Source organism: Synchiropus splendidus, chromosome 7 (genome assembly GCF_027744825.2).
Source record: "Synchiropus splendidus isolate RoL2022-P1 chromosome 7, RoL_Sspl_1.0, whole genome shotgun sequence".
NCBI classification, from domain to species: Eukaryota; Metazoa; Chordata; class Actinopteri; order Syngnathiformes; family Callionymidae; genus Synchiropus; species Synchiropus splendidus.
In genome coordinates, this window is record NC_071340.1 from 24,567,467 (window position 1) to 24,578,756 (window position 11,290).

General features: G+C 41.2%; 3 protein-coding genes across 3 annotated transcripts; all 3 read left to right on the top strand.

Annotated features, from left to right (window-relative positions):
- Nucleotides 1-473: 473 nt before the first annotated feature.
- LOC128762580 (immediate early response 3-interacting protein 1) lies at nt 474-1,438 on the top strand. Its single transcript, XM_053870916.1, has 3 exons — nt 474-617; nt 980-1,081; nt 1,160-1,438. Exons 1-3 carry the CDS (start codon nt 527-529, stop codon nt 1,213-1,215), a joined length of 249 nt encoding a protein of 82 aa, XP_053726891.1. The 5' UTR covers nt 474-526; the 3' UTR covers nt 1,216-1,438.
- Nucleotides 1,439-1,766: 328 nt separating this feature from the next.
- On the top strand, nt 1,767-5,771 carry si:ch211-12e13.1 (uncharacterized). The gene is made up of 5 exons (XM_053870915.1): nt 1,767-3,137; nt 3,317-3,480; nt 3,546-3,779; nt 4,352-4,546; nt 4,620-5,771. Exons 1-5 carry the CDS (start codon nt 2,896-2,898, stop codon nt 4,802-4,804), a joined length of 1,020 nt encoding a protein of 339 aa, XP_053726890.1. The 5' UTR covers nt 1,767-2,895; the 3' UTR covers nt 4,805-5,771.
- Nucleotides 5,772-7,229: 1,458 nt separating this feature from the next.
- si:ch211-12e13.12 (paralemmin-2) lies at nt 7,230-10,838 on the top strand. The gene is made up of 3 exons (XM_053871456.1): nt 7,230-7,345; nt 9,192-9,226; nt 9,772-10,838. Exon 3 carries the CDS (start codon nt 9,786-9,788, stop codon nt 10,404-10,406), a length of 621 nt encoding a protein of 206 aa, XP_053727431.1. The 5' UTR covers nt 7,230-7,345; nt 9,192-9,226; nt 9,772-9,785; the 3' UTR covers nt 10,407-10,838.
- Nucleotides 10,839-11,290: the final 452 nt, after the last annotated feature.

Consider the following 11,290-nt stretch of genomic DNA (forward strand, 5'->3'; position numbering starts at 1 on the left):
TCTCAAAAAGTTGAGTGTTTTTAAAAATACTACATTATCATTTTTATTTTTAAGTAAACATAAAAGTCAAAATACATCAGCAATCTCGAGGAGCATTGAATGTTTGGCCACTTCAAAGGTAAGTGTACAATCATTTATCCCAAAATACTGTTTACAAATCACAGTTTTGCATATTTGGAAACCTTCCATTTAAATAGCCCTCACACGTCTGTAATATTTCAGTCAACATTACATTATTCAATATTTGTGATAACCAGATGGCAGAAATTGTAAGCAGTTTAACAGGAACTACCTAACGTTCCATACGAATTTTTGTATTATATTTTTCGTAAGTAGTAATAAAGATAATGATACCAAGTGTAGTCATGAACCAACTGGCCTCATTCACATATGTGAATAAGGCCAATAGTCCAAAGTCGCTTTCGCGCAGTCGGTCGCAAACGCGGATTCAAAATTTGTCCCTCTACAGATGCCGTATGCAACGTCAGACGTAAACACGGCTAAAGTTCTTTAGCTTCTGACAGCGATGGCGTTCACGTTGTATTCGCTCATTCAGGCGGCGCTTCTCTGTGTTAACGCTGTAGCTGTTTTACACGAAGAAAGATTCTTAAGCAAAAGTAAGTTTGTACGGGGCGGAGATGTTTGTTCGACTTGTATTCGATGAGGTCGCTGCTGTTAGCATGGCTAAACTCCGTGTGTCCGATCATGATGTACAAATAACTGGCTAGTTGGCTGTGGACTCTTGCGTGGCTCGCAATCGCGAAATATCCACGCTTTTAAGTGTCCACGATTTCCATGTTGAATTAGTCTTTCATATTAAATCGCTTACGTTGCAGTCTAATAACAGTTTTCTATCAGTACAATGTGTCGCATTGTGAATGACATTGAAATGTGACTGTACATATAGAGTGTATATTACCCATTTTACTGTACTGTTCTAGTTGAAGTAACGTGTAATGCTGTGCTCATATCTAACCAGTTGGCTGGGGAGTGGATCAGAGTGTTGGAGGTTTTGGTGACGAACCAGGAATCAAAGTTCAGCTCATGAACCTCATCCGGTCTGTGAGGACGGTCATGAGAGGTAGAGACCATGGTCACAAGCATCATACTCTAACGTGGTTTACAGTACATGTCTCAACCTTGTTCCACTGCATTTCAGTGCCTTTGATAGCAGTGAACTCTGTCTGCATCGTGCTGTTGCTGTTGTTTGGATAAAGAAAGACGCCAAGGATGGAGAACCGTCGCCATCGCATCAGGAGCCTCTTGACACCAAGAATGTCCCATTCAGCCTCAAAAGTGATGACAGATTATCTTATTGTTCAAGGCCAGTTATTTATTTTTCTACAACACTGTTCTTATGGGCCACAGAGTACTCTTATTGGAATGGCAATAAATCGTTGAACTGTTGTTTAGAGGCTACTGGCAAAATGTTAATAAACTGAGTTTGGTCACAAAGCTAATGCGGCGTCAATGTTTTTGAAAATTAACACGACACCTTTCAACATTACCAGACACATGACATACGTGAGTTTGTTTTGTGATGTGGCGTCTTGTAGTCCCTCATACTACCTTGGTGTTTAACTGTACTAGAAGAGATACTTTTTAAACTCTGACCACTGTTAGAAATTGCAAAGTTCATGTTTCAAAGTTCAGTTTTTTTAGATATATTTTTAAAACAAAAATGTTTGGAGTATTTCAGTACTTGCAGAAAGAGTTAGTTACCAACTAGTGTCATGATGATGTTAGTCGGTCTTCAACATAAAGGAAACGGGTTATGTTTTCACAACAAAAGTTTTTCATTGTGAATGCTGGAATCACTTGCATTTAATATAGACTTTTTCACTTCAGTTAGCATTTTTATCTGTTTCCTGTTGACAACAAATGGCCCCAAACTTGAAGTCACTGATCCTCATCCCTGCTGCTTTCATGAGAGGTAAATCAGTCAATGCTGTAGGTCCATTATAGATGTGTATATGATCTCAGTCACCAACAAGTAGTTGTAACATTTTTTTCAGGCTTTTCATACAAAAACACATGTACAAAATACAGGAATACTATATAGCATGCATTTCTCTCTTAACCTTTCTTTATTTTCTGTCATTCATTCATCTTTTGTAACTCCTAGTGGTTGAATTTAATAGATAGAATAGAATGCCTTTATTGTCATTATACACATGTACAATGAGATTAAGCCACCACCAGTGTCAGTGCAAAAGAGCAGTATAAAAAGATAAATAAAAGCTCTAAGGTATAAAATTAATATTTACAAAATAAACAGGAGTGAATGTGTAAATAGTTTCTAAATGAATTTCTAATACATTTTGTCTTTAATTTAAAGGTGATGGCACATTTAGTTCTTTTTTTTAAGCGTGTTTGCAAATGCATTCAGATTTAATATTTTTGATTGTAAAACATAGTTCGTTTAATTTCTGCCCTTCGATATTGCTGTTAATTTTTTTATACAGAGGGGTCAAATAATGATAATTCATGTTTTAAAATGCGTTATCCAGTACTGAGTGCTACAGTATAATGGTGAGATTTGTGAAGGTGTATTCGTTAGAATTTGTGAAGTTCAAGGAAGTTGCGCTCAGACGTAGTTTGTCCCAAAGCGGCAGTCGTACCTAACTACTGCTCTCCGGAAATGCCCGTTTCGTTCAACTGCCGTGTACACATTTTAAGTTCTCAAATCTGTTATATTAATTTCAGATACAATTTATAAATCTAAACAGCTCGAAAAGGCTTATAGTGGATGGTATGACGTAACACCAAATCCCGACTGTCGTCTCCTGGCACAAACGGGACGCGTCGTAGCGTCATCGCACTGATCTCAGATCAGTTCTTTCCGTCCGAGTGGCCCTTTCTGTGCCAGTATATGTGTACATTACGTTTGAAGAGATGGGGAATGTACACAGCTACGTTGTCGCCTCTGCGACCGCGTGTTCGCTCTATGTTATCTACGCCCACATCTACTGCTCTCACAAGTTGTTACACAGTCGCGAGTTCAGGAGCGATCAACTTCCAAGTCCTTCATATTTGTGTTTGAGATATTTGATCAGATCGCTATCGAGGACGCGAGGTCGTTTGAACGCGACACCTCGTGACCAGGGTGAACTCGTGTGCACCGTCAGTCACAACAAGTGAGTCCTGTCTGCTCTCTTCCATGTGTTGACTTGAGTTGAGTTTGGCATTGTGTTTAATACACTGGCGATACAATGAAAGAAAGAGTCAAAGTAACTTGGCTTTACGTATGATTCATTCAAGAGTAAAAGGCAACACAATATGAGTTGTGTTTTTATTGTGTCTCCTGTCTCCTCAGGCTGGAGGACTCAGTGTTGAGGAGGTTCTGCAGAGCAGCTGGCTACGGTTGGGATTACCCCGACAGTGAATACAGAGACATCCCTCTGTGTTTCCCGGAGTTCCTCTGCCTCACTCCTCTGCTCATCGTGCTGACGGATAAGAACTTCCGACTCAGTCCTGCTGGTGCGCGGCTCATTCTGACATCACTGTCATCTTTTTTTCTCATGCCCGATGATTCTGTTTTCCAGGTTTGACCCGTGTCAGACAGACTTTGAGAACTCATCAGCCGGTGGACGAGTTGAAGAAGGGTCCCTTCGTGCTGCAGGTCCATGTTCTGGAGTACCGTCCTGTTGATGCGGGTGTGGAGGTGGACGTCCGCCTGTCTGCCATTTCTCGATGCCAAAGTCTGGTGTGGGAAAGTGTCCTGACGCTGGTGTCCACGAACAAGCTGAGCACAACCACAAGCACGAATGAGAATGAACGTAAGTTTGGATGTCTTTCCTCGCAGACTAGTTTCACTGAAGAGACATTCAATTTCATCTCTGCTCATGATATTTGTGGTACAGTTGTGGTACAAGTACCCGTTCAGTGTGTCAACAGGCTTGAGTGTAGATGATCCCAACATTTGTTTGTCTGGCCAAACAGAGAAAGCAGATGATGATTAACAACATGACCTAAATGAATTGACAAAATCATTCATAAAAAAGTAGGATCATAAGCCTCTTTTTAATTAGAATGTGACTCATAAAAATGTTTACTTTTCTCCAAAATCTCGTTGTTGGAGCGGCCATTCAGTTGTGTTTGGAAGAGGCTTGATTTTGATGCACTGTGACCGCTGCTTTTATTTTATTTAACTGTAATTAAACTATTAAATTGTGTTATAAGTGATGCGCAAATAGAATTGTTTTCTTCAATATATATTTAATCGAAGATAGTTGCATTGATTCCACTTCAATTTGGGTCACGTCTTGTCATTTAAGTGTTTTGTGGTTAATTTTGTATTTTGTTGCTGCCATGAAATACAACTAATCCTGAAGACGTGTGGCTTTTCAAGGTGTAAAGCAGGCACTGGTGTGTGAAGATGCAAAGCAGGTGATGGTCAGCGCCCCCTGTGGTAGTGAGCTGCACTACCTCTGGTCCTTCTCTGGTCTCCTCTCCGGACCTGCTCGTCTCCTCGGCCTCAGACTTCACACTGCTCCGAGTCTATGGATGCTGTCTGTGTCTCTGGCTGAAGTGGAGAAGCACCAAGGTCAGCGGATGAGTGCGCAGCTTCTTCCGTTTTACTTCCTGCAGTGGTTGAGCTTCTCTCTCACGTTCCTCAGGTGTTGGCGTCATCACAGCGCCAGCCAACGTCTCCGTCCATTTCAAGAGGCCGCTGCGAGCGCCAGGAAAAATAAACATTCAGTTTGGGACACAAGGGAAGGACGGAAGCCTCCTACACTTCCGAATGCTGCAGCCTCAAGACAACTTGTGCCACATGGAAGGCGTCATCTCCAGGTGTCTGTGACAAGTCAGGATGCAGTCAAGCACAGCTTCACGTCCCATGTAATAGGAAAAGTGAATTGTTTTGTTTGGTGTAAATAATGTCTCGCAGGAAATGCTGGTGTTTTGATGTGTTTCCACATGTGCGTAAGTATTCTCTCACGAGATTATGAAATTTGACATGATCACTCCTGTTGATTTTAGTTATTTATTAGTGTGTCTGAATGTCAAGGCTGTAGTGTTGTTAGTCAGTCTTCTGGTTTCCTGACAGTGTTTTAGCATCTGGTGAACAAACTAAGCTAAAGCGTAAAGAACAAATATAGAGCAAGTGATATGATGAATTGTGAGCTGAAAAAATGGTTGAAAGTGAAACGCCTGTGAATGTTTTCCAAAATCTCCATTGAAAGTGATGAAACAAATGAGTTGCCAGAAATATCTTATTTATAATGATTTTTAGTTTCATGATTGATTTATTTTAAGTATTTAAAGGTGCAAAACATTTTTTTTATTGCCCTATATACAAATGTGACCAGCCTATTTTGTATTCACAGTGCAATTCGTTTAATTGACAGCAGGTGGCAGTATCATGACGGAGCGTCGACCAATGACAGTCACTGATGACTAGAAGAAGCAGCTCAGGAAATGATAAGAAAACCTTCAAATTTTGTCACATTAAAGTTGAGTCATTAGAGTCCTTCGATAGTATGTTTTTTAAAAATCCAAATCTCTGGTTTGGTGTCAAGGGGGAGATATTGAAGCTCAGTGACAAAGTAAAATGCAGCCTGTAATGTGAATATATACGTATTAAATGAAACAAACTGAATTACTTCACGACAGTTTAAAAGCTATGACTGAGGCGAAAATATCAAGTAGCTGTGATGTCACTGATGTGAGGGGTTTTGTTAAAAAAAAAAACTCCTGCCCACAAGCTGAGCAGGTGTGGTCTCGTTGTTCACTGCTCGTAATGATGTTCTGCGCGTGTGTGTTCCCCTTCACTGCCTAATGTAGTAAAGTCGTCCCCAAAGAGAATGAAGCTTCTTCAATATTTGATCCGTCTCATAAAGCTGCTTCCATGTGTGTCTGAGCTCTTCCATTATTCAGTCAACCTTGTTCATGTGAGCAGCTCCACATGTGATAATCAAAGTCTCCATCCTTCAATGTACACTGTGATATTCATCTGCACTCAGCATAAAGTCACGTCTTGGGAGTGGCCTTCATTCAAACTTAAAACAAAAAGCTTCTTTTGTTGAGCAAATTTGTTCATCTTGACGCGTTAATTATTCATACCACTTTTACTTGCTATTATTAAAAATGTAGCATGTGATTTTGGACAAAAGATGACTTTTAAGATATCTATATATAATCTTAATTCAATTTGAAAACGCTCCTGCAGGTCATTGAAAGATTGAAAGAGTACAGACTGTAAGTTAACGGGACTCAAAACATTTGAATCTGACCACAGAAAATAAAAAACACCCACAAATGACATTATTGGACAAAGTCACTGTTGTCTGTTTAACACATATGGCCTGATGGAATTCCTGGTCCAAGAGCATCACCGATAAATCGGCGACAATATGAGCATCACGATCCACCAGTCGAAATTACCAATGGCTTTGTTTGGAGTCATGTATCACCATTGCATTACACTGCCATTCCTTGAGATGACAGGGCAGCAAACTTCCACAAGCAGCGACCGTGTTCCTGTCTTGAAGTTATTCTGAAATCACAATACAGAATATAAGCATCACCAAGCTAATGCTAGCTGGAGCGAACGTCAACCATTTTTATTTTCCTTCATCATGAGCTGAAAAGTTGTACTTTTTTTAGAACATAACATTGGTTTGCTTTATACAGTTATTTGATAGGTTTACTTTTTTATTTAGTAAAAAAAGGTTAAGGAGTTACTTTTGAAAAGTGTTTCGTAGTGACCAGAAAGAAAGTCCTTATTGACCTGTTGGACTCTGTTGTCTTTTATTCCCACTATCTAAATGTAATCGTTGTTCCAGGTGACTCTGTTTTGGTCCCATTTTAGCCATCAAGATGATTTCAAAGCTCATTCAATGTGATGGTAATTTCATGAACCGGTGCCATGACTTTTTTTTTAATTCAGCTGCTCTGTGGCACTTCAGTCGAGCTCCAAGGCTTCACCATGCTCACGTGTCACAGCTGTGTACGACCAGTCAGACACAGCTGCATCATGTGGAGATGTAGTTCTGGACTCTGTCTCTGTCTCAGCTCTACCTTGGACTTTCCTCCCACAGTCCAAACACAGGTTAACTGATGACTCCACATTGACCCGAGCGTGTCCCCTCCCTTATGAAGGGACAAGAACATATTCGCGTGTATTTTTCATGTCGTCGTTTCCATCGTTGAGTTATGATCAACAAGAGAGACGGTGCCGTCTCCACCCTCCCAGCTGAGAGTGAGGGTGTGGACCAGAGAGGAGGGGAGTCGGAGCCAGGCAATCTTCACCATCAGAACGGAGGCACACAGCTGCGGGCTCTCACCTTTGACATGGGGTGTTCATCACAGGAGCATGTTTGACATCTGGGGCCAGAGTAAGGTAAGAAAACGCAATTTAATTCGACTTAACAAGAGGTACTACACTACTATAACTGTCAATGTCAGTACAACTGGAGGGGCTGTTTATCTATATCTATAGTAAGCACTCACTGTGGGACTCCTTGTTAACTTAATAATTGTTTTATTGAGAATAAATGCATATTTAAATCATGATTATTATTGTCAACATTTTTAAATATATAATGTCATATTTGTTCATTTGAACAAGCAATTGAAACACATTTCTGAACAAGACACTGTCTTACAAAAAAGTTCAATTATACCGAGTTACTGTTTATCCTTTTCTAAAATAAGCCTGCATTGCAATATGAATGTTATGAAAAAGTGTCATGGCTTGACATGATTCTAAACTGTTTAAAGCTGTGAATATAATTACGATCATGCGTGAGCTCAACGTGTTTTATATACCCTTGAATTTCTGATATTTTTATTCATCGTATTTTTTTCACTTTAGAATAATATTTAAGTTACAAAAATATCATATAATATTATATTAAAATATCTTTCTTCAAAGAAAACCAGCTGATTTCCATATTTCCAATGATTCCACCTCCAACGTAGCGGAATCAGTCGGAACTGAGATAGAATCAAAGACTGTGTGTTAATTCTATCTATTTGTCATCCATTGTTCCCTAGCCACCCGCGCGGGGTGCGGCCCGGCGCTGCTCCCCTCAACACGAGCGCTGCTGTTATTATTCATTTATAGAGTCCTGATTCTGTCATGCATGTGACTCACTCAAGTGTAAGATGGCCGGCCTGTTCAGAAAATGCTTTTAGCATGTGGCGCCGCACGAGAGCGCCGCAGTATTAACAAGGACGTCGCGTTTGTCTTCGCACCATGACAGCGTGTCCCCTTAAATCATCAGAGATTCAAACCACACTAGCCTCCCAAAATACTCTCGGAAAAGAGCGTGCGCTTCACCTACATCCACAATCTCCAGGGACCAACATCTTTTTTTTTTTTTTTTTTTTCAAAAGCCATGCTTTAATTTATTTATTCAAGGGTCGCAAATGAGTGACAACTCTCTCCTCCACTTCTTCTTCTTCTTCCAAAAATAGTATCAAGTATATTTAGGACTAGCAGGTCTATTTGAGGAATCAGAAGCAGCCGCTAACAACAACCAAAGGAAAGAGGTCTTATACTTGGAAGGGAGTGAGAAGATGACTGTGATGGGGAACTGAGCGAGCTAACTTCACATGTGCTGAACCTCAACATGACTCGTGCTGCATCCTTGTCTTTGTAACTGAAGATGAGGCACAAGCTTACAGACACCGCTGGTCAGAACCGAGAAGACCCTTCTGCACCCAAGTGTTCACTTCTGGATGTTCATGTTCCTTCCTCATGATGCCATCCATGTTGAAGGGTGGTGAGGCTTCACGAAACAGTGTCGTCATTTCAGAGCCCACTAGGTGCCGCTTTCCGCTCTAAAATCTTTGGCTCAGAACAAACATCTTCTGAGTTCTGAAAATGAGAACTGTGCTTCATGAAACTTCATCAACCAATCTATAGCTGCCACTAGTTAGGTTCCAGTTTGGGGTGGTGTCTCAGACTCGCCCCATTACCTCCAAATTTAACTGTGATCATTATCGTCAATTCAATTTTAGTTAAGTCTGACCTCAAGATTTGTCTCCAAAATGAAGTTGAACTCATTAGCATCATGGTGGTTGGATGTTCTTATGAAGTTTAAACCTTCAGAGATTTGTTTAAACAGATGAACCGGGCACCTTCAGGCAGCTGAAAGTCGAACCTAGGGATGAACCAGACTCACTCAGGTCTGTAATTATCATAATAGAATGGTTGATTTCCTCATTTTTCTCATTTTCAGAGCCCACTAATTTACGGAAGCTCTGAACTGCCATGGTAAGTCATTTTTATTTATGTATTATCTCGAAAATTATCACGTTCGTACAAGATTATTATTAAGTTCTTACATGAAAAAAAAACATTCCTACAAGATAATGATCACATTCGTATGAGAAAAAAACATGTTCGTACGAGAAATAAACTTGTTCGTATGAGATTATTATTACGTTCGTATGAGAAAATGATCATGTTTGTACGAGAAAAAAACATGTTCATATGTGAAAAAACCATACATCGGATGCGGGATGACCAGACAGACATGCTCCGACTGACTAACAGTTGCTAAAAAGGCAACTGTTAGACTGATGCAAGTGAGAAATGGCATGAACAGGTCTAATGTAGGGTCCAAACATAACCACATGGGGCAGCAGAGAGCCAAGTCTGCAGACCTGAAGACCACCATACATAACAGACATCCAAGGTTTTTTCCAATCCAATAATAACTAAGATGTTTGGTGCCAGAGGCTCCTCATGGCGGCTGGAGTCCTCACATGAAGAGGAGAGAGGATAGTCCATCTTGTCTCTCTCATTATTGTCTGCAGGTCACAGAGGACTGATGAAGAACCAAGGCAGCACGGCCAGCATTGGCTTCCCCTCTCCAACAGGAGACAGCAGCGTCCAGGTGTACCATGACTACCAGAAGGTGGCTTTTAAGATGAACCCCGGAAACGGCCATGTGGTGGACGGTGACCCCAGCCGCAGGAGGGAGCAGCTCTGTTACAGAGAGGAGGCGGACAACATGTCTCCTGTCCTCAACAGCCACAGAAGCTCCCCCTGGATGCTGGACTCGAGCAGCCAGGCCTACTCAGGAGCAGAGGACTCCACTGACGCCCAGGAGACCATGACTGAGACCTCCACTCTCACCTACATGGAGGGCAACATCATGGAGGACTCAGGGCAGAACAGTCTTCAGGGCGTGGAGGTGATCCAGCTGAAGGAGTTTGTGCTGATCGATGACGACGACGACGGGGACATGTCCCTGCGGGAGAAAACGGTGATAGACCTGACGGTGGCGGACAGGAGGGCGGCCGAGCTGGTTTGCGGCCGCCTGCTCTCCACCTCCAGCGGCTCCATGTCAGAGTGCAAGGAGGAGGCTCTGAGTCCAGAGTTGACCCCTGTGGAGGAGAGAGAGCCGCTGGCCACGTCTCAGCGCTGCTGCTCCTGCTGCATTCTATGACCCATCAGGAGGTCCAAGGTCTGGATCTCCAGTCCTCACAGTGAAGCACAAGACTCTCGGCCTTTACAGAACTATTTTGAATATTAGAGTCATTTAGATTTGGTATCAGTGTTTCTGTCCATTATCTGGTGAGAATTTCAACGACCATTTTGAAAAAAAACTTTGTATCATTTTGATAAATAAGTGTGTGCACACTCCTTGACTGAACCCCATGAACCCCAAACGTTCACCTCCCATTCCGTGATAGAGACGTGGAATCACTGTGCTGTCTTGCTTCTTCTCTGACGGATGTTGAAAGTCAGCTACTGTGACTGCATCAGGGTCAGTATTCACTGCAAGATGAGGCACTCTGTGTCTGGGAAATCACAAGTATTGTACTTGTCCATTACCTCCATGAAATCCGCCCCTCTGTTAGCTTTTAAATAAAGTGATGTGTAGACAGGAATCAAGTCTCTGTGGTGGGCAAAATTTCATATCATGTGCTCAAAGTCAACACTTTTTAGTGACACATTTTCCATAGTTTGTTTTGATACTGATGGATTAGCATGATGCTAAGCTAATCCTTCGCAGCAAACTATATTTATGACTGTTGTAAGGGGCTGTGAAACAAGCGAACGGAGCAATAAGTAACATCAAACTACATGTGATTATTTTACGCCATTTAATGTAATTTCACTTAATATGAATTCACATTCATTTTATTGAAAGGTCTTTAACATAAATATGGCAATATAACAAGAAAATGCAAGCATCATAGTGAATTCATATGATCAAAATCCATCCAGTTATTATTTAGCCCAGATGATATGGTGAAATAAATTGGTCAATAATTACACACATATGTCATATTAGTACATATTTGTTGTATTATGTATTTAATTTAA

Coding starts and splice junctions, on each gene's coding strand:
- LOC128762580 (XM_053870916.1), top strand. CDS start 527: ATGGCGTTCACGTTGTATTCGCTCATTCAGGCGGCGCTTCTCTGTGTT. Junction 618..979: donor AGAAAGATTCTTAAGCAAAA/GTAAGTTTGTAC, acceptor ATATCTAACCAG/TTGGCTGGGGAGTGGATCAG. Junction 1,082..1,159: donor TGTGAGGACGGTCATGAGAG/GTAGAGACCATG, acceptor ACTGCATTTCAG/TGCCTTTGATAGCAGTGAAC.
- si:ch211-12e13.1 (XM_053870915.1), top strand. CDS start 2,896: ATGGGGAATGTACACAGCTACGTTGTCGCCTCTGCGACCGCGTGTTCG. Junction 3,138..3,316: donor TGCACCGTCAGTCACAACAA/GTGAGTCCTGTC, acceptor CTGTCTCCTCAG/GCTGGAGGACTCAGTGTTGA. Junction 3,481..3,545: donor CTTCCGACTCAGTCCTGCTG/GTGCGCGGCTCA, acceptor TCTGTTTTCCAG/GTTTGACCCGTGTCAGACAG.
- si:ch211-12e13.12 (XM_053871456.1), top strand. CDS start 9,786: ATGAAGAACCAAGGCAGCACGGCCAGCATTGGCTTCCCCTCTCCAACA.